This window comes from Megascapheus bottae, chromosome 1 (assembly GCF_031878675.1).
Source record: "Megascapheus bottae isolate mThoBot1 chromosome 1, mThoBot2.hap1, whole genome shotgun sequence".
Lineage (NCBI taxonomy): Eukaryota > Metazoa > Chordata > Mammalia > Rodentia > Geomyidae > Megascapheus > Megascapheus bottae.
The window spans coordinates 15,652,157-15,677,315 of NC_143509.1; the positions used below are offsets into that span (position 1 = coordinate 15,652,157).

A 25,159-nucleotide genomic window follows, 5' to 3' on the forward strand; every position below is an offset into this window, starting at 1 on the left:
CGCTGCCCTTCCTGGCACACAGGGCAATTACTCCGACAGCTGCCATCTGGAAGGACAGGAGGCTGCTGAGCGAGAGGAGCCCAGTTCTGACCAAGGCCCGGGACCTGACCCTGTCAGCTCCAGGGCAGATTCTCAGAGGGCTCTAAGGAGAAGCTGGGCCCGCAATGTTCCCTTGTGTTTGGACAAAGGCACAGGGAGTGTTCTCCAGCCAGACGTCCTGCGAGCCAGGCGTTAAGTCCTGTCAGCCACATGTGAGAGGGGAGGGAAATATGGAACACTAACACGTTGGGAAATGAAGATGAGTGAGACATTTGATAAGTGGTTAAGAAGCACCCTCGTCTGTGCCTGGGTCTGTCATCTCCACACTCACAGTGAGAGATGACACAGTACCAGTGAAGGGAGAGTGGAGCATGCTTTAGGAATCCCCAGATCAGATATCAAATGCAGGAATGAGAAATATTTCAATAGCATGAGGCCAAGAGAAGATTGACAATGAGGTGAGAGCAGATGAGTGGAAATGGGAATGGGGAAACAGTGAAAGAGGAAATGGTGCAATGGTGGTGGTGATTGTACGTGTGTGTGTGTGTGTGTGTGTGTGTGTGTGTGTGTATGTGTGCATGTGTGTGTATGCGCACACGTGCACACACATTTATGCGCATGTGTCTGTGCTGGGGTGTTTTATTAGAATGAGCCTATGTGAAGGGTTTGTCTTGAAGTCATTTCCCTTACAATGATGTACTTGTATTCATCAAAGTTTCTCAGACCCTGGGAGACGTGGGTCATAGCCATTGTTAAAGAGACTTGAGAGGCTGAGATCAGGAAGGCTGTGGAGGTCAGACAGCCCAGACAAGAAGGTCAGGAGGCACTCTTTCATGCAAGTTAGAAAGCTGGGCGTGCTGTCAGCAGCCTGTTGTCCCTGCTACTCTGAGCAGCTGGAGAAGATTTTCTACTAACCTTTTCCAGGCATTCCCTTCATTAGCTTGCCCAGAAGCAGGAAGGGCTTCCTGACGGGAGGAGAAGACCTCCACACCCCTAAGCGAGGCTGAAATGGATAAACATGAGGAGCAGCCCCACGAAGGAAATGACCCCTATGAACTGAATCCCTGTCCTGGCTCATGGTGGCTTCATGCTAGGGCATTTCAGGAGCTCTGTCTGCTCTACTTTTCCAGTTGTAAGTGGCTGAGATGCTGGGTGGCAGAGGTGACAATCATATAACAAGCCCAGTGGGAGGAGCCACTGCACTGCTCCATCCAGGAGCCTCATTAAACCCTGGGACCTCAACAAGCTCAGCTTCCTCCCTCTCTCCGAGATGGCCAGCAGAAGGATGTGCCTGCTTCTGGGAGCTCTGGTGTTTGTATGGGCTGAGCTGGGCACTGAAGACCAACAAGAGGAAGAGGAACTGACCTGCAGGTTGATGGGCAAGTTTGACCTGAACGGCTATGTGGATGCCAAGAACCATTCTGTTGTTATTGGAGGTCTGTTTCCTATTCACTCCAGGACCATCCCAGCAAACGAGTCTATTTTGGAGCCAGTATCAGCCAAGTGTGAAGGGTAAGGCGTGCACAAGTCCTCTCCCTCAACTGCAGGTATGGGGGAGGAGTGGTGGGCAGGGCCCGGGTCTCCAGCTGGACTCATGGTTCTACCTGAGTCTGGACAGGGACTCTGGCTCCCAGACCTCAGTTTTCCCTGATGCAATCCCAAGAACAGCTCATGTCCAGTGAGCGCTTCCCAATTCCATGTGAGTCAGAGGAGTAGTGTCCTGTGGTGTAGAACGTGGCTCTTCAGAGGGGGTTCGCAGCCAGAAGCAGCAGCAGCTGAGAACTTGATAGGAGGTTGAGTCTGTCTGCATCCCAGCCCCTGTTAAGCAGAATCTATTCAACGTTGAGCTCACTGGGCAGAATGGTGTAGTGTGGCAGCCCAGCTGTCATGGGTGAGGTTTACAGCAGTGAAAATGTGCAGTGTGCGGCACTGGTGAATTTCTGATCTGGTGTTGATGTCAAGGTTCCTTCAGCTTCTGGAAGGCCTCTGCCCTGAGGTGCCCACCGGGCTTGTCATGTCAGGAGAGGGCGTCCTCATTTGTCAGTCCAGAGTAGCTAGTCATCTTTGGGTAACCACAGCAAATAATGTCAGGGAGTAAAGCAAAACCATCACAGATATTATTACTCTCATAAACCTGTTCATTTTATTTTCTATGTCTTACTGGGATTTTTTTTTTTTTGGTCAATGATGGGTCTTAAACTCTGGGCCTGGGTGCTGTCCCTGAGCTCTTCAGCTCAAGACTACTGCTCTACCCCTGGAGCCACAGCCCCGCTTCCCAATTTTTAGTGATTAACTGGAGATAAGAGGCTCACAGTCTTTTGTGCCTGAGCTAGCTTTGAACCGAGATTCTTAGATCTCAGCCTCCTGAGTAGCTAGGATTACAGGTGTGAGCTACTGTGCCTCATTTAGGATTTTGTGTTTTGTTCTGATATTGGGGCTTGAATTTGATTTTCATAACTTACCATTTTTTTCCTGGAATTACTTTCTTTCCAGTAGGGGAGTCCACAGTGGAGCACTGAGGAGCCAGACTAAGACCATCTGAGAGTGATTTTATTCTGGCTTATTCTGTACCTATTATTGACTGTAGTATACATTGGATTTGGGGAAATTTAAGCCAGAAATTCACAATTACAGTAAGATACTACTCCCAGCTGCCAGTCAGTTAAATGTGTAGAACAGAGAGGTTTTTTTTTGTCATTTTTGAAACTGTACAGAGCGAGAAAAGAAGTGAATTGGAATAGAGAAAGAAGTAATGCATTTTTTCTAAGTGATTTTTCAAAAAGGTAAATTTGGAAGAAAATAATCTAAGGAAAAATAGAGTATAAGCTGGAGAATGATATTTGAATATTTAATGGAGTCGATGAATGAAGGAAAGAACTCCAGCCCTTTTTGAGAAAATTCCAGTATTCACAAGTTCGTAAGATTATATACAGTTTAAATTTTAAGAGCAACTTTGCATATTATGTGTTTCAGTTAATGATGTTTTCACATTGTCATTGTTTTGTAATGATAAAATTTTTCCATAGTGTTATGAGCTTTCATTGGGTAGGTAAGTTTATCTCAGATTTTCAGTGTTGTAAATAACACTGAAGATATCTTTTTCAGCTAAGTTTGCAAAGGAGGAATTAATCACTGTAGGTGAATAATAGAGTTTGAAGTGTCTTGTTATATTCAAAATGATACTACTATATTTGTTTTTAAGGTTTTCATTGCCGGGGCCGGGAGTTTGGCCTAGTGGTTAAAGTGCTTGCCTAGCATGCACGAAGATCCGGGTTCGATTCCTCGGTACCACATACATAGAAAAAAGCCGGAAGTGGTGCTGAGACTCAAGTGGTAGAGCTCTAGCCTTGAGAAAGTCCAAGGACAGTGCTCAGGCCCTGAGCTCAAGCCCAGGACTGGAAAAAAAAAAAGTTTTCATTGCCCTTGCAATAGATGTGGAAGTGTAATATCTTGGAATGCTGAAGTCTGAGCCATGCTTCAGACTCTGCATGGGTGCTGGTTCTCCAGCAGTAGGCCCCCTTCTCTACATTTCACAGCCAACACTTCACCTTCCACTGCTTTATCCTGTTATAATGTAATGGCTTGACTCTTTCTGTGTTACTGCTTCAACAGTGCTGTGCCAATTCACTCTTGTAAGATAGGGCCTGGCTCCAGATTAACTGGGTAAGAATTTACTAAATGAAAAACTAAACAGAAAACATAATTCAAAAGACATGATGGAAAATTGAAGTGTTCCAGTAGAGCCATTTGGTGTCAGGTATTTAAAACTTAGAAATATTTATTGGCTGGGCACTGGTAGCTTATGCCTGTAATCCTTGCTACTCAGGAGGCTGAGAGCTGAGGATTTGTGATTCAAAGCCAGCCTGGGCAGGCTTTATCCCCCATAAAAACACTCAGAAAAAGCCAGAAGTAACACTGTGACTCTAGTGATAGAGCTCTAGCCTTGACCACAAAGAGGCTCAGGGTCAGTGCCCAGGCCCTGAGTTCAATCGCCAGGACCTGAAAAAAATTATTGCACAGAAGACATAGCATTAGTTACTAGTTACAGAAGATTTAGAAGGAAAACTACCTTAGGGACTTTGCTTGCTTGTTCAGTGGAAAGGGAATTGGAAAAAAATGATGTGGCCAGCAGGAGAAATATGACTTCCTTTTGGATGAATGAGAAGGAAGCATCTTGTTTATTTGTGAGACTCTAAAAGGGAAACATCACTAGCTAACTTTCCTCAGTATTAAGAATAACCACCCTGCAAGAAGCTGTTGAAATCATACTACATACAACCTAACTTACTGTACCCTGATCATAAGTATTGTCATGAGTTTTATAATTAAGGTTCAGAGCAAAAGAAGATAATAGGAAAAATAGGTATTGAGGGGTGACTGGGTACCTGGTTTCGTAAAGAGACTCCTAACTAGAAAACTTCATTGTGATGACAGAAACCAGCCCCCATAAAGATGAGCACATCAAAGAGATACACCGAACAAGAAAACCTCTAAATATCTGTATCTAATATATCCAGTATCTCTACCTTAATCTATATCCCAACATACGCAGTCAATGGCCAGTAGGATTCAGACTTGCATTTTTCAACTTTGTAACATCTGTGCTTAAAACTTAAGAAGCCCAACAACTGAGATGCCAGCTGAAGATTCAGCAAAATCCCAATTTACAATTCCCTGTGCTCCGAGCCTGCCCACTGATCTCGCCTTACAAGAGTGGTTTCCTTGGCAGGTTCAACTTCCGGGGATTCCGCTGGATGAAAACCATGATTCACACCATCAAGGAGATTAACGAGAGGAAGGACATTCTGCCCCACCACACTCTGGGCTATCAGATCTTTGATACCTGTTTCACTGTGTCCAAAGCAATGGAGTCATCTTTGGTGTTCCTCACCGGGCAGGAAGAAAACAAACCCAACATGAGAAACAGCACTGGGGCCTATCTGGCAGGAATTGTTGGATCAGGAGGCTCAGACTTGTCAATTGCTGCTTCAAGAGTTCTAGGGCTGTACTATGTACCTCAGGTATCTCAGAGTCTTGTGCTGTTTTTTCATATATAAATACAACCTGTGTATGTGTGAAACTTGAAGCAAACAAGGAGCTGAGGGGAGGTTGGGCTAAATTACAGAGGTAAGCAGGAGTGCTGGTGAGGATAATACCCTTGTTCCTGTGTCCAGTCAGCAAGTAGGAATTACTGCCTAGTGAGACATGATTCAGACTCCTGTCCTTAGGGTCTAGCTTTAAGGACAAGTTGGTGGTCTAGTGAGTTGTAGGTTGACATCTAAACATGTCCCGTCCAGCGGGACATCAACTAGGGCCAAGAACCTAGAGGGAGGAATGAAAGGGACAGGAGACATGAAGAAGGCAGCAAGACAAGCGTTCTGATCAAGCTGCAAATTTTATTTTTCACACAGGGACTTATATGCCTCTCCAGGAGAGGCAAGAGGGGGTTGGGGTACTGCTCAGGGTAGGAGGTCAGGTGGTAGGATGTTTACATATCAATACAAGCAGGCAAGGGTTGCTTAGTGACCTTAGGGCAAGGAACTATGCAGGCACATTTTTATGCTAAGAATTCAGGGAAGGGGAGAATGTCTCCGACATATCCTCCCTAAACCTTAAAATAAGTGAGGGGCGAGGATTTAATCTGAGAGGGGGAACAGAGGCCCTGATAGAAAGGAGGCCATGTTGAACAAGAAGCAAGACACACTAGCTGATGTGTCTGTCTTTTTGCTGAGGATGCCAACTTATCGGGCGCATCCCGCCCTGCAGGAGGAAACAGCTGTGTGGTGGTGGTGGTGGCAGCAGATTCACCTCTCAGGAACTCCAATGGAGTGTCACACCTCCTGCTGGGTTGCCTGCAAATTTCTGCGCAAACTGGTTAAAGAAGCTTAACCTAAGGCCTGACTTCAGTGAATTCTCCCAATGATTCCCTGGTCCCTTTATCTAAAGGGGATTGATGGGCGAAGATTCATCTTCTATAACTTCTTCAAGCTGACTCAGGGGCGTTGTCTCTGTACTTGACCAGGAACCTTGAAAAGCTTAGCCTATTTTACCAAGGGGTTGCCAGGATTAGCTATCAGGAACAATGATTTGCTCTAAACTAGAGATCATATTCAACATTTAACAACTGCACAAACCTTCTTTAGCTACAATAGTTTAGCTTACTTAGCACCCATTTGCAAAGGCATTTTCCTGATTGTCTGGGGAACTAAATCTCTGCAACCTTAAACAATGCTTTAGTTTTCAGATCTAAACAGATTAATAGAGACACAAGCTTCAGATCCACAAACTTTCCTGAATTTGTGGCTGGAGTCAAATCAAACTTTACTCAGTTAGGACTTTAAACTACCCACTATCACAGATGATTGACAAGTTCCTGCCCAGTTATGGAAGGCACAGGCATTAGTAAGGCATGCTTACAAACTATTCTATGACCTCCCAGCTCTGATTAATATTGAATGGCCAAGCACTAGTGACTCTAGGATCTGACACCATCTTTGCCATCCACGCAGAGGCTTTCTGCACCTGGATGCTTCGTTGTCTCAGTAGTGTCTCTCCACACAGGGATAAACATCCCATTGGCATTTCACTTGCTTGGTTGCTGGACTTGAACTCAGGGCCTGGGCACTGTCCCTCAGCTCTCCAGCTCAAGGCTAGCACTCTGCCACTTTGAGCTCCAAAGCAACTCTGCCTCAATTAGCACTCTGCTGCCAGATTAGACACCACAGTCTCACAGGGACTTTGCTTTGCCTGGGGTTGGCTTGAAACTGCGGCTTTCAGATCAATGAGTCCTACAAAAGGCCACGTTACTCCAATTAAAGCAACAAGGTGGTCAACACAGAAATAGTCTCTAAGCATGAGCTTACCTAGAACCTGGTAAAAGCCAAAGTTACATCTGAATAAGGATTGCTGTTCTTCTCCATGGGCTAGCTGGAAGTTACAAGAGCAAGCTGAAATAGCAATTAAGCAATTACTTTGGTAGTCCTGATTTTCCTTTCTTCTCTTTCTTTAAACATTTAAGACAACTTCACTTTCAAATATTGTTTAGAAACCCATTTCCAATGTTCTTAAAAACTTTTGCCGATACTGGCTTAAACAATTAACACCTTAGCCTTTATTTGCAATTGAAAAACCTTTAAGGGCACAAAGAACTCCTTCTGCCTTCAGGCCCCCTAGGGCTCAAGGCACTCCTCTTGCCTTTTAGAAAAGGGCTTTTTTTTTTTTTTTTGCAGTTTAGATTACTGTCTAAAACTCCAACAACAGTTTAAACTCAAATAACAGTTTTTCCCTAATGCAAGGACTATAGACATCAGTGCACCAAAAGTCTAAGTCTGGACTTAGTTTCCTTCCTTTTTTAAAATACACCCAATTGCATGGAGATAAACCTTTAAACATTTCTTTAAAATACTAATCACATTATCCACATTTTACCATCAGATTTCTAGTGTCAGTTTGCAAGAAAAGACAGACAGGCAAAATTTCTGACGTTAATAAGCAAATTTACATTTAAATCTCTAATACATGTCTCCAAACTTTAACTTAAGGTAATAAATCCCAAATTCCCTAATACCTCTGTGCTAAACAGGATACAATATTTGCAATGTAAATAGCTGTATGTATTGCAATACCAGATTTTTAAAATGCAGATTTCAGGATCTTTAGAAAAATACTTTTTACCAGTTTTTCTTTAAAACAATGCAATAATCTTTTGAGACATAGGAAACAGTCAAACCTAATAATTTTCTTGAAGTTTAGACTTAGATTTACCCAATTGCTTTTGTGTTTCAAATATGAGCTCAACCATTGTTTTATACAGCATGCTGACAATTTAATCTTGAACATGTTCACTCACACCCATTCGCACACACATTCATACCCAAAGATCTTAAAGTGCGCAAAATTAATATCGGCCGTTCATTTTCCGGAAATTTTAGTACCATGAGGGTTTTTTTGTTGTTGTTGTTTTTTGTTGTTGTTGTTTTTGCAAAGCTTATTCTTGGAGGTGACAACCAGGTTTTTTGTTGTTGCTGTTGTTTTTGTTTTTAAACAAAGCTTTCTAACAAGGCAACTTAGCTGAAATTTATTCTTCCAGAGCTTGTTTCTGATATCAGACATATTACTTTTTGCAGATGAAAGTTGGGTGGGAGTCTTAAACCTAGGAGAACTAAGACAAGTCTGTGTCCTGTCACCAAGTGTCTCTAGACTGTCACTTCAGCAGGTTGTAGGAAAAAGGAAACTGAACGAAGACTGCAGCTGCTTTGTCTGGCCTCTGCTCACCTCAGCTGCAGCGGATTGGGAGGGGCCATACCAGGCCCGAGTGGAGCCAAAACTTTTTACTTCCCAGAAATATTCAAATAGATAACAAGGATGTGCTTGAGTACACGCAGAAAAACCAGAAGAATCCATATTTAGAACTGGTACCAATTTTAAAGACAAAACTGGACAAGGAAAAATATGTAACATGAACAAGACAGAGGAACAAAGACGTTTAAGTCTGAAACAAAAACAGACGTTGACATATAACAAGAAAATTGGACTCAATCAGATACACTTAACACAAAAAACATGAGCTCAGATGAATGTTTTCACCAAACAGCTATTTTTAGATTTAGACATGTCTTGCTGGTGGGACTCTCAGGCATGCCCTGTTATCCACAAGAAACTCAGAAGCGGGGTCAAGGCGTCCCTTGACCACCCAGGCCTCTGTTTTAGGCCCAGAGTGCACTTTTTATTTATCTTTTTTTATAAAAATAAAACAAAACAAAACAGACAGGGGGTCGGCCGATACTTACCTCCGAAGGCCTTTGCTTTTCACCTGGGCATCTTTTACAAAAAAGGTTGCTAAAGGAAAACCACCGTTTCTAGAAAAAGCAATCTTATCTCAATAGCATAAATATACAAATTATTAGGAATTGATAAAAGACTTGGGAGCCCTGGTCGGGTGACCCCCATGGGCATACTGCAGGGAGATCATGAAGAAACCTGTATTTGAAGCTTGTATTTGTCTGATCCTTATTAAGTTTAGTAGCTCCACTTGTTTTTCTGGCCAATAGGACATTGCTCCACCCACAGGGCGGGGGCATGCAATTAGACTGTGGCCCCTAGAATTGGGGGAGCAGTTCTATGCTAATTTTTTCATAACTAATGCAGTCATCGTAGAATGCCACAACATCCGTATCTTGTCTCTCCATAACAGCGGCTGAATGGCTCTAGCCAGGACAGGGAGCAAGCCAATTACTAAGATGCTGCTAGGCCAGCTACACCCAAGAGCTGGGGCCTGTGGCAGTTTCTAGTTGCTGGGAGCTTAAGGCCTGAGAGGATTGCTGACGAGCCAGGCTTTGGAGGATGGTTTTGGCCCAGGGCGAATTAGGCCCATTTTTGGAGACTGCTTTCTTAAGGTCTTTTAGGGTGGGTCTATTGCCCCCAGGGTTAGCATTTATCAAGCATGGTGGGGAGGAGTAAAATGGCGGCTTAACCCGCCCTTTCCTTTCAGGGGAGGAGCTGCCTCGATATGGCGGGTTAACCTCCTCTTCCGGTTTAACACGAGGTGAAGCGTGGGAGTAAAATGGCGGAGGCTGCTCTGCCCTCCAATTGTCTGCCGCAAATTTTGGGGCAGGAGCACTTGGTGTAGGGCTCTGGGGCCCGATCCCAGGATCAAAGGGGCCCAAAAATCCCTCCTCAGGGCGAGGCTCTAAAACCTGAGCAGCGGGAAGGCTAACTCTCCACAACTCTGAGCACTCTTTACTTAAAGTTTCCTTGGCCCTAGTTGCCTTAAGGGCAGACAAGGTCTGATAGACCCCGAGGGGAGGAGCCTCTCCCAAGTTTATCTTCCTACTTCTCACCAGGAGCTCCACGCGGTCCCATGCAGCCCAATTGAAAAGAATGGCCACCATTAACATAGCGCATGTTAAAGCCTCCCAGACCTTCTCGCCCGGGGATCTGAAATCTCCATACCTCTGCTTTTAAATCTAGACGCTGTGAGCACCAGTTAATTTTGTAGATCTGACCTGTCCTGAGCTGCCAACAAAATATTATCAGAGTGTAGGGAAATTGTAAAAAAGCAATCTTTAAGATCAATGATCATTTTATCTACATAAAAACAATTCTTGTCAAACACATTTGGCATACATGGCCAAGCATGCACTATTTACAGTTTCAAGCAGAAAATGTTCCTTATTTGACCACAATTGCAATAACTACATGAATCTGATCTCCAGCTTGGCTCTGGGTTACCGGAAAAGCTAAGAGGGTTTGGTTTTTCCCGTCTACATTGGAGTGATCACCACAAGGCCGATAAACCAGGCACAGGGGGATCGGGCTAGTGCAGAGCCAGGGCATGAGACTTAGAAGGGGGTCGGGAGGCCTGTCGCAGTACCTCCTCGCCATACTTAACTCTTTTTAACCCAAGTTCTTCATGTCTTGAGAGCCTATGAACAATTCCTGTGACGATGATGCCTGTCCCATGGTCAGTCACTTACCTTTCGCCGTCTCCACTCAGCGTTGACCGAGATGTCTCGGGCGGGCCACTCCGAGCTGGTCACACAATCACTTGGATCCAAGTTTTCCTGGAAGACAGCGTTCCTCAGCCTCGCGGGCACTCGAGCCGCACGTTGGGCGCCATTTGTCCCATCTGGCGGGACGTCAACTAGGGCCAAGAACCTAGAGGGAGGAATGAAAGGGACAGGAGACATGAAGAAGGCAGCAAGACAAGCGTTCTGATCAAGCTGCAAATTTTATTTTTCACACAGGGGCTTATATGCCTCTTCAGGAGAGGCAAGAGGGGGTTGGGGTACTGCTCAGGGTAGGAGGTCAGGTGGTAGGATGTTTACATATCAATACAAGCAGGCAAGGGTTGCTTAGTGACCTTAGGGCAAGGAACTATGCAGGCACATTTTTATGCTAAGAATTCAGGGAAGGGGAGAATGTCTCCGACATAAACACAGTTCTCACCAGCCATATGAAGCATGATTCAGGTCATTGATAAATACCTGTTAATTGACGAGTCCTTAGCTTCTGATCTCATGTTGATTTTATGCTGATTACTCATGAATAATTCACACATTTTCTATGGGAATGAAAAGATGGGTAGAGTTTTAAGATTATAACATTGCAAATTAAATGGGGGAAATGATACTTTCAATATAAGAATAGATATTTGAAAAAATGCATTTTCAGCAAATATAAACGAAACTAATTTTAATGATGTGTAATTTAAACATCAAGACTTATTTAGATGATGGTTGAGCTTATTCGTACTTCTCAATAAGGAGAGTACCACTTGTATAGTAATTGTGTGTGTGTGTGTGTGTGTGTGTGTGATTGTGCCTATGTGTGTGCACATATGCATGTGTATTCACAGATTTGCTGCTAGAGATCAAAAACTCAGGGCCTTGCACATGCCAAACCTTCTCCACTGATGTAACACCCTCAGCCCTGCATAGGATTTCTACAGAGCTTCAAATGCAAATAAAGGAAAACAGGAAACACTGAAAACAGAATTGAGCAGAAATGTTGGCCAACACATTGACTGCCTGTGCAGCTTGGCCTGCTACCATCTCTGTGAGCTCTCTGTTCTATTAAACGTCAGTGCTAGTTCACACATTGACTAGAAACTGCCAGATAGGTTTTCTCCTTGTATAAATCTTCAAGAGAAACTTGTTTGTTATGTCTTTTATTAAATCGAGCAGCTTAAAGAGTTAGACTACTACTCTATTTACTTACAGAAAATCCAAGGTATAGAAGGCTTAAATGACTCGCCTGAAATTTCATTCTGATTAATTAATTGTCAAGCCCTTTCCTACACATGGCTTCTGTGATGTTTCTGATGGTTCTAGAGTATGACCTTCACCCAATGGGATAAGAATAGGAGAAGAGGAAGAGGAAAGACAACATAGGACTAGCCTTGGATTCGTGAGGGAAATAACAGTTGCGAAGCTGTGGAATTACCATCTATAGAAAGGGGTGGCGTGTTAGTAACAAGAGCTGGGACAAAGGAGAAGGTGACATGTTCTTTGAGACAGAGTTGGTGAGGTAGAGGGTAAGCTACAACAACAATGTGGTAAAATGCTTAGGTGCTCAAGGCCTCCAGTCTTGGTTTCCAGACGATGGAGAATGCGCACAAGGACCACATAAGGATATAAAATTGCTCTTTGTTTAGATACTTTGAATATGACTGCTTCTAAGTGCTCTATTTGAAAATATGTTTTAAGCCTAAGATTATAGCCAAGTCTTAGGAGCTATATACTCAAATCCTTGCAGAGGGAAATGGGCCTAGAGGAAGTGAAAGAAGAATAAAATGGAAAGAAAAAAGGGGATGTGGAAGGAGACAGTCAGATGAGAAGGAGGAAGGGAGAGACAGAAAGAAACAGTGAGGAAGTAGTGCTGTCGCTCAAGTGGTAGAATGCTAGCCTTGAACTGAAGAGCTCAGGGACAATGCCCAAGCCCAGAGTTCAAGCCCAACGACTGATAAAGAAAAAGAAACAGTGAGTTGGGGGTGTCATAAGTGGAAGGAGAGTCACTGTCAGGGGTGTGTAGTGCTGGTTCTGATGAAGTCTGGAAGGCTTGACTCAGAAGAGGCAGTCAGTTCTTTGCAGGGTGGTGGTCTTATCTGAAAAATAATGGACTGAGTGTCCTCTCTCTCTCTCTCTCTCTCTCTCTCTCTCTCTCTCTCTCTCTCTCTCTCTCTCTCTCCTCTCTCTCTTTCTCTGTGTGTATGTTTGTATGTATTGGTCCTGGGGCTTGAACTCAGGGCTCACTGTAACACTTGAGCCACAGCTCCACTTCTTGCAGTTGTTTTTTCTTAATTGGAGATTAAAGTCTCACAGATTATCTTGCCTGGGCTGGCTTTGTATCACAACTCTCAGATCTGTTGCTTCTAAGAAGCTAGAATTACAGGTGTGAGCCACCAGGGACCTTAATAAATAATCCTATTAAGCCCCTTAGGATGGGGTAAAAAAAGGATTGTCAGTGGGAGAGGGGCAAACTGCCCCCTTTAATAACTCCACCAACTGTGTAGATAAGGGAGTAGAAAGTACTTCTGTGCCACTCTCGTGCTTTCTAATAGTTGCTTTGCTTTGCTTTCAATTGTAGGTGGGCTATATCTCTACCTGCTCACTTCTTAGTGACAAGTACCAGTTTCCAAGTTATTTTCGCATAGTTCCCAGTGATAAAATCCAGTCCCAGGCCGTGGTGAAACTTATCCAGCACTTTGGCTGGGTGTGGGTGGGCACTATTGCATCGGATGATGATTATGGAAAATACGGAGTCAAACAGTTTAAGGAAAACTTAGAGGCACTCAACCTCTGCATCGCATTCTCTGAAACCATCCCCAAAGTCTATTCCAATGAGAAAATGCAAAAGGCAGTGAAGGCTGTCAAAGACTCCTCTGCCAAAGTCATTGTGCTGTATGCCTCTGATCTGGATCTCAGTCCCTTCATGCTGGAGATGGCACACCACAACATAACTGACAGGACGTGGATAGCAAGCGAGGCGTGGATTACCTCCACCCTCCTGGCAAAGCCTGAATTCTTCCCCTATTTTGGTGGAAGTATTGGGTTTGCAGTGCCAAGAAGTGACATCCCAGGGTTGAAAGAATTTCTCTATGACGTGCATCCCAGCAGGGACCCAAGTGACGTCCTGACCATTGAGTTCTGGCAGACGGCGTTTAACTGTACTTGGCCCAATGGCAGCGTGCCTTACAATCTGGACCACCGTGTGAATATGACCGGGAAGGAGGACCGGCGGGAGGCCATGTCTGATCAGCTGTGTACTGGGGAGGAGAGGCTGGAAGATCTTAAAAATACCTACCTGGATGTGTCTCAGCTGAGGATTACAAACAATGTGAGACAAGCTGTGTACACCCTGGCCCATGCCCTGGATGAGCTCAGCAGATGTGACAAAGAGAATGGGCCCTTTAATCCAGGACAGTACTGTGCCTACATACCTACATTTGAGCCCTGGCATGTAAGTTGTTTTATTTTTATTTTTATTGGTTGGGTGATGTACAGGTTACAGCTACATTCATCAGGTAGTAGGTTCCTTCTTGAACATTGTTACCCTTTCCCATGTTTTTCTCCCACCCCCTTCCTCATAAGCTGTTTTAATTTATGATGTGGTTTGGAAATTTTAAGTACATTCTTTGAACTATAGATTTTCCTCTCTTCTTAATAGATCATTTTATCATATAATCTGCTAAAGTACTGAATGAATTGTGTGGCCTAAAGACTGGTTTATCAGTTCCTGCTTGCAAACAGAATTATTAGTAGTCATTATGAATGATAGAAACTCCCCAGAAATTGCCTTGGACCCAGTTTCTTCTCTCTTGTCACATTGCCATCAACAAGGTGAAGTTTTAGCACTTGTTCTAAGATTCGTTTGTGGACTAAATATCATGTGTATATTTTATCCAGCAGCTTCTCCATTAAGGCTCACTCATCAAATTACATTCAGTGCTCTACATCCTATTAGCCAGAATTTAGTCCTGTGGTCCTTTCCAGTCTTGAGGAAACCATAAGATGCTGTCATTAAGCTGTAGGAGATTCACATAGGCAAAAACACAGCAGGTGAAGACTGAGGTTCCTTTTTGGAGAATGCATTCCACATTTTGTGTCCCAGACACTTGGGGTACCAGAAGCCTGAGTGGTCCTCGAGATCACTGCTAAGCAGGATGGTTCTCTGCTCAACACCTTCAATCCTGCCTCCTGTATCTTAAGGAACACATGTGTATCCTGGTCGTCCTATAATCCCCGTGATGCTCTGCTGCATCCCTTCCTGAGCCTCACCTCTGACTCTAATACGTAATTATTTGTTTAGAGCACAGCAGATACACAGTGGGGCAATTTTCACATCTTCATTTTCACTTTGATTTTTGAGTCAGTTCTACATGTGTGTATGCATACATGCATGCATGTATACATGTGTTAGTGCCTGTACTGGGGCTTGAACTAGGGGCTGGGTGCTGTTCATGAAGATAGTTGTTTTTAGTTCGCGCAAGGCTAGCACTCTACCACTTATCCACAGCTGCACTTTCAGCTTCTTGGTGTTTTGTTGGTAGTAAGTGTCTCATAGACATTTTTCCCTTGGCTGGCTTGGAACTGTCATTCTCAGGTCTCAACCTCTCTAGGAACCAGGACTACTCACATGAGCCACTCACACACAGCTGACAATCACTTTTAAAGCTAGCTTTTTGCTTTCTATAGTTGACCAGTGGAAGCCACTTTGAGCCGCTCCTGCTCCGTTTGACATAGTCTTTTCTCCAGAGGCATGGTTTCTAATGCTGAACTAGTAAGATAGATGCCACGCTGGTTCTGATGCTAGGTGTCTTCATTGGGACTGAGTTAGTGGATATAACTAGAAAATAACAAATTAAGTTGCATTTTAGGTGCCAAGAAAGATCTCTTCAGTGTAAAATATGTCCTTTAATAGCTTCTTTCATATTAGAGAATGGTGAGTAACCCCCATAGCTTACTCCTTGAAAAGTGAAATATTAAATTTAAATGTGTTCACCAAGCATCGATTTGGCCTAGGATTACTGGGGAAGGCCTTAGGACAAGACCAGGGACACTTGAATCAAGATGATAGGGTTAGCTGTCCTTCTCCCTGACAAATTCCTCACAGGTCGGGAAGTAAAAAAATAAAAATGTGAAAAGAGCCGGCCTCGGTGGCTCACGCCTGTAATCCTAGCTACTCGGGAGGCTGAGATCATGGTTCAAAGCCAGTCTGGGCACTAAAAAAGTCCATGAGATTCTTATCTCCAATTAATCACTGGAAAACTAGAAGTGGCTCTGTGGCTCAAGCGTAGGGTTGTAGCCTTGAGCTGAAATGCTCAGGGACAATGCCCAGTCCCACGACTGACCAAAAAAATAAAAAGTAAAAAGTACAGGGTGTTAGTGGCTCACACTTGTAATCCTAGCTACTTAAGTTCAGGGTCTTAGTTCAAATTCAGACAGGAAAGTCTATGAGGCTCTTATCTCCAATTAACCAACAAAAAGTCAAAGTGGAGTGGCACCTCAAGTGGTAGAATGCCAACTTTCAGCATGCAATCTCAGGGACAGCGCCCAGGCTCTGAGTTAAAACCCTGATACCAGCATGAAAAAAAAAATGTTAAAAGAAGGGCAAAATGCTTGTCTAGCAACATCCTGGGTTCGATCCTTGGTACCAAAAAAGAAAATTCAAAACAAAACAAAAAAAGAAACGAAAAGAAAAAATGGTTAAAAAGAGAAAGTATTAATGTGGACATATTAAAAAAACCTACAAATGTAGTAAGATAGATTTTCTACTTGTCTGAAAGTAAATATGAGCTGTAACTCTTTAGCCTATCTCATGAATCAGAAAGTATAAATTTGCAAAAAGTCTTCTTTTGCAGGGTTTACTTGGATGAACCTATTTTTTTTTCTTCTTTATGAGACTGGGTCTTGCTTTAGTAGCTTAGGCTGTTCTTGAACTTCATGTGTAGCACAGGCTGGCAAGGGACTCAACATTCACTGGCACCAGGCTTTTAGTGCTGGGGATTACAGCTGTGAGGCCCCGAAGGCTGCCTGGCATTCTGAGCTTCTTCTGCCTTGCTTGGTCGTAAAGAGCTGTTCTCTACCATCTAGTCATGCTAAATGGAATTGTGGAAGGCCTGTTCCAGGGAAGGGGCAGGGAGTTCCCTGCCGAACTGTTCACCTGTACCGTGAGCGCCACTGGGTGTGTACTGGTGTTGATTTCGTGTGAACTGTGAAGTCCATTGAAAGACTACAAAGCCCACGAGGAGTGGTGGAATCCAGAGTGGTGGCTATAGTGTTCCACTGGGTGGGGCGGTTCCCTCAGGAGGGGCTCCACGCACTCTGCCCTCTTCCCCAGGACAAAGGCAGGGAGGACCCTGGCCCACTCTTCCCAATCCACGAGTGGTTTAATGCTTGCTCAGTACGTGCCATGTCAGAGCCCACGGACTCCAAATCAGCAGTCTTTCCACGAAGCTGTGTGGAAAGCTGGCTTGGGGAGGACTGGGGACTGGACTGGGTCCTCTGACTGGAGACAAAGTCCAGCACGTGGGATGTGAACATACTTGCCCATGGAATTCCTCGTGATTCTATTTAAACCCAGTTCACACAGCCACTTCTTGGAAGGTGAAAAGTTTCCAACTTTCAGTTATCCAGGTTTCACTTGTGCTTCCTCAACCCTTTTCACAGGGGACATATAGGTGATACTGAATCTTACTGTTAGTTCTTCTTACCATGCACCCCCCCCCACTAGTCTGTGGTTTTCATAAGCCTGACAATAGGTTTAATTCAGAAAGGGGAACAGTATAGTGGGTGATGCTGGCACTGGTGGTAGGAGAAGTCCAGGAGAAAAAAAGGAAGCTTCCCTTTCCCTTGGATGCGGGGTCACGAAACATTTGGCTCCGTAGATTTTAACAATCAGTGTTGTTCCATTATAAAGACATTCTTTTCATGTGTCACAGAAATTAAAATTTTATAGTGACCAAACTAAAAGAGAAAAACAAAAAGCAATAAAATTATGTTTTATAGTTTACTGAACTCAACATATCTAAAATATTTTAATATAATCTTTTCATAATATGAAACAATAATGTGACAATATTAATGAGATACTTTGCATTCTTTTGTTTGAACTAAGTCTTTGTAACTCTTGTTTGTGTTATGCTTATAGGCTGTCTTAACTTGACAAACCGTCTTTCAAAGTTAAATAGGAACATGTGGCTAGAGATTATTATATTAGATAGCAAATATATGACGAGAAGAAAATGTATAATCCAGTGAATTAAAATATGAGTTTGAAATAGTTTTATTTATAAGACTATTTTCTTAAAAAGTGACTTTTTGCAGCTCTCCTACTATGTGAGGAAAGTTAAGTTTACAAGCCATGACGGAAAGCAGGTTTGGCTTAACGACGCCGGAGATCTGGATGCCGGGCTCTATGACATTCTCAACTGGCAAGCCCACCGTCACGGAGAAGTCGACTTCGTTAAGATTGGAGAATATAGTTTCAGTGCATCTAAATTTGAAATTGTTTTTTCAAAGAAGTCAAACATATTTTGGAACACTGAAGCATCCAAGGTGAGCTGCTTGAACCTCTGAATCCTCCATTCTGTGCTTTTGCCTTTTGTTATTTATTAGCATATATTAATGAGAGTAGAGTTCCTTGGTGACATCTGTGTACATGGGTTTTATTTTGTTATGATGGTTTCACACTCTATGCATCCTCTATCACATTCTCTTTTTCTACTCCCCCACCCATAGGTCTTCTTCCCCCATTTCATTTTCACGCTTGTCTGCCTGGCAGTGACTTACTTCACAGTGACCCTAATCTCCATCCAGCAAGTGACGTCATTCTGTTCTTTATGGCTGAAAACCACTTCTCTGCACCGATGCACCACATTTTCCTTTCTCATTCGTTAGTTGAGGGACATCGGGGCTGTTTTCGTACCTTGGCTATTGTGAATAATGCTGCAGTTGGCCTCAGGGTGCAGATGTGCTATAGAAATAGAAAGAGTAGACCAGACCTTCATGTGGAAGCACAAAGGAGGCATTCTTGCCTGGAAGAAATGCCCCAAACATCCACAAACTCAGAATGTAACACCTAATAGAGCAAGGATAAAATACCTATCTCTGGGCCAGGAATGTGGCCTAGTGGTAGCATGCTCACCTAGCATGCACAAAGACCTGGGTTTGAGTCTTTGGTACCACATACATAGAAAAAGCCAGAAGTGGTGCCGTGGATCAAGTGGTAGAGCTCTAGCCTTGAGAAAGCTCAAGAACAGTGTCCAGGCTGTGAGCTCAACCACAGGATCGGCAAAAAACACAAACAAACAAACAAACAACAACAAAAAACATGAAGAAGGCCAGGAGTTTGGCCTAGGATGTGCTTAGGTGGTTTATGCTCTCTGGGCTCAATTTTGGTAGGCCATATACATTTATGTGTTTAATTTCCTCTAATTTTCCAGTATACAAGTTTTTAAAGTACCCTCTGATGACCTTTGTAATCTCATTACTATCTGTTGTATCTCATTACTATCTGTTGTATCTCATTACTATCTGTTGTATCTCATTACTATCTGTTCATTGGTTGATGGGAGCCTAGATTGAATCCACAGTTTGTTTGTGAATAATCCTGCTAAAAACATGCGTATAGGTGTTTCAGTGGGATATTGGCTTACATTCCTTCAAATATTTTTCTAGGAGTGGTATAGCAGGTTAATACCATAGTTTTTATTTATTTTTTTTTTCCAGTCCTGGTCTTGAGCTCAGGGCCTGGGCACTATCCTTAGACTTTCTTAAGGTTAGAGCTCTACCACTTGAACCACAGCAACACTTCTGGCTTTTTCTATGTATGTGGTACCGAGGAATCAAACCCAGGTCTTTGTATATGCTAGGCAAGCACTCTACAACTAGGCAAAACTCCTGGCTCTTTCTTTAGATTTTTTTTGTCAGTTCTGGGGCTTGAACTCAGGGCCTGGGCACTGTCCTTGGACACTTTTTGCTCATGGCTAACTCTGTCATTTGGGCCACCACACCACTTCTGGCTTTTTCTGTTTTTGTGGCTCTTGGGAATTGAACCCAGGGCTTTGTGCATGCTAGGTGAGCATGCTACCACTAGGCCACACTCCTGGCCCTAGTTATATATTTAAGGAACCTCCATAGTGAGTTTTATAGTGGCTGCACTAATGTACATTCCTGTTGACAGTGTATAGGGTCCTTTTTCCCGCCTCCTCATGTCCACTCCAATGAAAGAGGTACCAGAAGGATACCATGCTATCCCTGGGCCTGTGCTTGTAAATTCAGTCCTTCTTCACAGTAAGCCTCCATGACCAGTAGATAGCTAGCCCCTAGTACTTGAGCACTTGGCTAGCTTCTGCCATGATCCTCAGACACTGAGACTTGCCAGCAAGAGCAGAGTGATTGTTCTTCACTATGGACTTGGATGCTTAGAAATATTGGTGGATTCTGCCTGGCCGTCTCCCTTTCTGTGACCTCTCATGGCTCTCTCTATTCCCCTGACCCTGTGGCCAGGGCTCACAGACTCTCTAAGCCATGGTTGTCTCAAGTTCTGTCCCAACAGTAGTTCAGTCTCAAACACTGCTGGGCAGAAAATGCCTGTGGCTAGCAGACAATTTGTGGAGTCATTGCGTTCCACTTGCCCTGGAGTGGGTGCTCTGACTCCATTGTGGTTTTCAAACCTGGAGGCTGGCTCTAGCTATGGGAGGGATTGCCCCACCCACCATCTGCTTTTCTGTCAGACCCTCTCCTCCACTGCCATATCCTGTGGCCATCTTGCTCCCAGGCCTTATGGCCCGGTGTCCCAAGACTCCATTAGTTGCAATTATTCATTGTTTTTAAGTCCCCAGAATAGCTGTGTGTCAAACTACACCTGTTGACAAACCTCCACTGCCAGAAGGCAGCTCTTGGGGCGGGAGCGTTCCACAGCTGTGGGCTCCGTTTCCACAGCAAACCTCAAGCCCTGGGACTTGAGCTAACCGGGAGGGAGGGGTCACCCACCACAAGGCCCCTCACGGCCCAAGCCTGGATTGCCTACACTTCTCTATAGGTCCATCCGCCCCTTTCCACAGCTGCCCCTGTGCACACCGCCCCCGTCCACAGCTGCCCCCTTCCACAGCTGCCCCCTTCCAGAGTCGCCTCCATCCCAGACACTCTGGCAGTGTCCTCAAACTCCTGAGCTGTGGTTATTTACCATGTTCATGTCCCCAAGGTAACTTGTTCTCAAGTCCTTGTGGCAACAGACCCCGCGGCCAGCTGGTGGCTCAGAGAACCTGAGTGTATGGCTCCACTTGGTGCTATATTTCTTATTCGATGCTCAGGCAGTGAATCTTGTTCTTGTCAGACAGGAGGGGGCTGCTGACCTCCGTGCTTTTCCCCCTTTGAGCTCTCAGTAGCAGCTCCTTCAACTTCTCTTTTCCCTCTCCATGCCTGCCTTGCTCCTGGACACTGGCCAGTGTTTTCAAAAGTACCCACATCTTTTGTGTGTGTGTGTGTGTGTGTGTGTGTGTGTGTGTGTGTGTGTGTGTGTGTGTGTGTGTGTGTGTGCTAGGACTGAGCTCGGAGCCTCACACGTGCCTGCCACGATACCACTTGAGCAACACCTGGTTCTGATGGTTTTCTACTTAATTGGTGATAAGACTCTTTCAGATTTGTCTGCTTGTCCTGGTTTGTAAACAGGATTCTCAAATCTCAGTTTCTGAGTAGTTGAGATGACAGGCATGAGCTGCCAGCACCCAGAACCTCAATCAAGTCTCATGATGCCACCTGCCACAGTTCTTGAAGCTATAAGCAGTGAAAGATAGCCTTGCAATGATAGCCTGTGGTGCTATCCTGACTTAATGCTTGGGAGTAGGACGACCAGTCTGTCTCCAGGGCCACCTGGCTTTTCCTTGTGGAGGTGTCCATCTCCCAGCCTTCTGCAGGATCAGGGCCTGGCTTCAAACTGTTTCTTAATTTATTTTGTTACCTTTCTGTTCCACTGTAGTTTCTAGCAGTTGTGTTTTTCATGGTCCTTAGTGATCTTCTGTATCTTTTCTGAATGTAATCTCTTGTTACTTGGACTTCTTATTCATGGAAAGTGATAGAGGAGAAGAAAAGCCCTTACTGACTTTCTTATTCAAGTTTAGAATTGATTTCTATTTCTTTACTTTGTTTGAATCCTGTTTGAGGTCATTGGTAATTTTAAAAATTTGACCTCTGAGTTCTTTGTCAAGATTTCAACTATTTTGGTATTCTACATTGAAGAGTTAGAGGCTTTGGAAGGAGTCCTGTTACCTATCCTTCTCATTATTTTGTGTTTCGAAGTTATTATTTATGAATCTGTTGGGATAGAGACCTCCTCTGGTTTTACTTGGTGGGTTTCATTTGAGGACTTAATCCTCAGTACCCTTTCAAGAGGAGAAAACAAATTACATAACAAAAATAGCACTGCTTAGACTAGTGTTGACATGAGAGGCTCAGCAGAGATCAGTTGTCAGCTTCAGGGCTGCATTCACTCTAGAAACTCCCATGGAAATCCGAAGAACGTTCTCAGTCCCCCAGTGGTAGAGATCAGGAGGGTATGCCATGCTTATTGTGATTGTTGTTGCTAGCTTCCTCACTCAGTGTGCACCGATGTGTGTCCTCCTGGGACCCGGAAGGGGATTCGTCAGGGGGAACCAATCTGCTGCTTTGATTGCATCCCATGTGCTGATGGACATGTGTCAGAGAAACCAGGTAGGACTGGTTGTTATTAAAGTACAATTCAATTGAATATGTGTCGACAAAGTGATTCTTAGCAATCTTTGCAAAGGAGGATGAAAGATGTATTAAAAAAATAAGCAATCCCGGGCACCGGTGGCTCATGCCTATAATCCTAGCTACTCAGGAGGCTGAGATCTGAGGATCATGGTTCAAACTCATCCCCGTACAAACATCCCCATGAGATTCTTATCTCCAATTAACCACTTTTTAAAAAACAGATGTGTGTGGGGAGCCGGAGCGGCCGCCATTACAAGATGGCGCCTGTTCCCTGCCTCGCTCCTTGTAAACAACTTCTTAGTTCTCCTTATTTGGTATGTGAGTGCGGAGCCTTTGCTTGTTCCACTGAGTCTGCGCGTATGACGTCAGAGGCCTGACCAATCCCGAGTTTTAAAATGGCCCTGGCAACAGAGCAGCCAATGGCAAAAGCCCCGTGTTCCTTGATTGTATATAAGCAGCTGCATTTCCCTGCCCCGGGCCCCTCTGCTTCAGCTCTCCCTTCAATCAAGTTGCTCTTCAATAAAGCGTGATACGAGAAGGATCCTCGGGTGGTGTCCATTCTTCCCTGCTGGTCAGGGGTGCCGGGCGCCGCAGATGTGGTGCTGTGGCTCAGAGTAGTATAATACTAGTCTTCAGCAAAAGAGCCCACGGACTGCACCCAAATCCTGAGTTCAGGCCCCCCAACCACCACCACCACCAAAGAGCCCCACAATTTACTGGATGTTCTGAGCATTATGAAAAACACACAAATCGGATTTTAGTTGGGACAAGTTCTATAACAATGAAGACTTTATAAGGGAAATACAAAACATGATATTTAAATATAAGAAATTAAGAGTCTATGAATAATTAAGGTAAACTTTCTTAAATTATTTGTTTGGGGAATTGATTAATCATCACTTATGTTCCTATTTGAAAAAGAACAAAGATGACTTACAGTTCTTGATCTTACTGAACGATCTCATTGGGACCTGTGGGATTCTATGCCTTAAGGTTACTGACCTAAGGCTAAAGACTCTTTAGTACATGAGAATTTGTGATCACCACTGTGTGAATTTGTGCCTACTGCCTGGGAGAGTGATGTGCCTTAGGAGCAAAATTCTATTTGTACAGGTTTATTTTAATTTTGACACAGAGTTTTCTTGTCTTTTGTGGAATGGTCCTCAGAAACAATTCATGTTAAAGAATTTAAATAACATAAAATTGTCCTTCAAAAGGGGAAGAAAATTCCCACAGTGTAACCTGAAAAACTTTCCAAATATCATGTGGCTCAGTGAATTACATCAAAGAAGTCTGGTCAAGAGTCAGAAGTCATTAGAAAGGAATTCTCCTCTTTACCTGAACTTTTCAAGAAACATTAGAAATCCTTTTTATCATGTTACCAAAAACTCATTCCAAATAACTTTCATTTGTATGTTACTATTCTTCCAGGTAAATGCCCCCAACTTTTCTCTTCCAAGGAGGTGATATTGATTGGAAGACTGATTATTATCCCTGTAATAATCTTCCTGATGGTTTTGCCACATAACGTTCAATTTCCTTATTCACAGATTGTCTTGAGTTTTATAAGTATACATAACTCCTTTCTCAGTAGATAGTTGGAGGAGAAAGAAGCTAGCATATTCTGGAAAGAGTAGCACAGGAAAGGCTAACCTTGAAAGAAACACTAAATTTCAAAAGTTGGCAAAATGCTTCTCAATCTGTGATATCTGTGTACTACATGCCATTTTGTCACCACTATTTTGGGAGAAAATGCATGTATTCTACATGTGATTCATTACTGAGTCCTTGCTTGAGGCCTTTGACTGCTCTGAGGTATTTCTCTCTGCAGGATTCCCTGCAGTGAACCCTCTTGTCCCTTCACCAGGTGAGAGGGAGTGCATGCAGTGTGGCGAGGACTACTGGTCCAATGCAGACAGGAGCAAGTGTGTGCTCAAGGAGGTGGAATTCCTTGCCTACGACGAGGCCCTGGGCTTCACCCTGGTCCTTCTGTCCATCCTCGGGGCCCTGGTGGTGGTGGCGGTCGCCGTGGTGTACGTGCTGCACAGGCGCACTCCCCTGGTGCAGGCCAACGACCGGGAGCTGAGCTTCCTCATCCAGGCTGCGCTCCTCATCACCGTGCTGTCCTCTCTGCTCTTCATCGGCAAGCCAGACGACTGGTCCTGCAGGGCCCGCCAGGTCACGCTGGCCCTGGGCTTTGCCCTCGGCCTCTCTTCCATTCTTGGGAAGACCATTTCCCTCTTTCTTGCCTACAGAATCTCTGTCTCCAAAACTCGGTTTCTCTCCATGCGCCCCGTCTTCCGAAAGCTCCTCGTGCTCCTGTCTGTGCTGGTGGAGGCTGCCATCTGCAGCGCCTACTTGCTGGGGCAGCCCCCGAGGGTGTACAAGAACATGGAGTCTCAGGTGATCAGGATCATTCTGGAGTGCAGCGAGGGCTCTGTGGAGCTCCTGTGCGTGGTGTTCGGGATGGACGTCTTGCTGGCCTTCCTGTGCTTTCTCACCAGCTTTGTGGCTCGCCAGCTGCCAGACAATTATTACGAGGGCAAATGCATCACTTTTGGGATGCTGGCCTTTTTCATCATCTGGATCTCCTTTGTGCCTGCCTACCTGAGCACCAAAGGCAAATTCAAGGTGGCCGTGGAAATCTTTGCCATCCTGGCCTCCAGCTATGGTTTGCTAGGCTGTATATTTGCTCCCAAGTGCTTCATCATTTTGCTGAGGCCCAAGAGGAACACGGCGGAGACCGTCGGGGGAAGAGTGCCCACCGTAGACAAGAGTATCCAGCTGACCTCTGCCTCTGTGAGCAGTGAGCGGAATGACACCGCAGTGTCCACAGTTCTGGATGACTAGCGCTGGAGTGACAGCTGCCCTGCAAAGCCCTGGTG

The 25,159-nt window shown here is 44.4% G+C and overlaps 1 protein-coding gene across 3 annotated transcripts; it reads left to right on the forward strand.

Annotated features, from left to right (window-relative positions):
- The first annotated feature begins 1,309 nt into the window (after window positions 1–1,309).
- Window positions 1,310–25,124, forward strand: LOC150068434 (vomeronasal type-2 receptor 1-like). Of its 3 annotated transcripts, none has more exons than XM_090332561.1 (6): window positions 1,310–1,551; window positions 4,769–5,060; window positions 13,126–13,998; window positions 17,865–18,095; window positions 22,127–22,250; window positions 24,142–25,124. In XM_090332561.1, exons 1-6 carry the CDS (start codon window positions 1,310–1,312, stop codon window positions 25,122–25,124), a joined length of 2,745 nt encoding a protein of 914 aa, XP_090188687.1. The 3 variants fall into 3 exon arrangements, with proteins under 3 accessions (XP_090188687.1, XP_090188750.1, XP_090188825.1); XM_090332624.1 differs by having other exon boundaries at window positions 1,310–1,542; XM_090332699.1 differs by having other exon boundaries at window positions 1,415–1,542; window positions 4,754–5,060.
- Window positions 25,125–25,159: the final 35 nt, after the last annotated feature.

Bases quoted from the DNA above. Each gene is read 5' to 3' on its own strand.
- LOC150068434 (XM_090332561.1), top strand. From the start codon at position 1,310: ATGGCCAGCAGAAGGATGTGCCTGCTTCTGGGAGCTCTGGTGTTTGTA. The intron at 1,552-4,768 runs GTAAGGCGTGCA...TTTCCTTGGCAG, and splicing joins GTATCAGCCAAGTGTGAAGG to GTTCAACTTCCGGGGATTCC. The intron at 13,999-17,864 runs GTAAGTTGTTTT...GACTTTTTGCAG, and splicing joins CTACATTTGAGCCCTGGCAT to CTCTCCTACTATGTGAGGAA.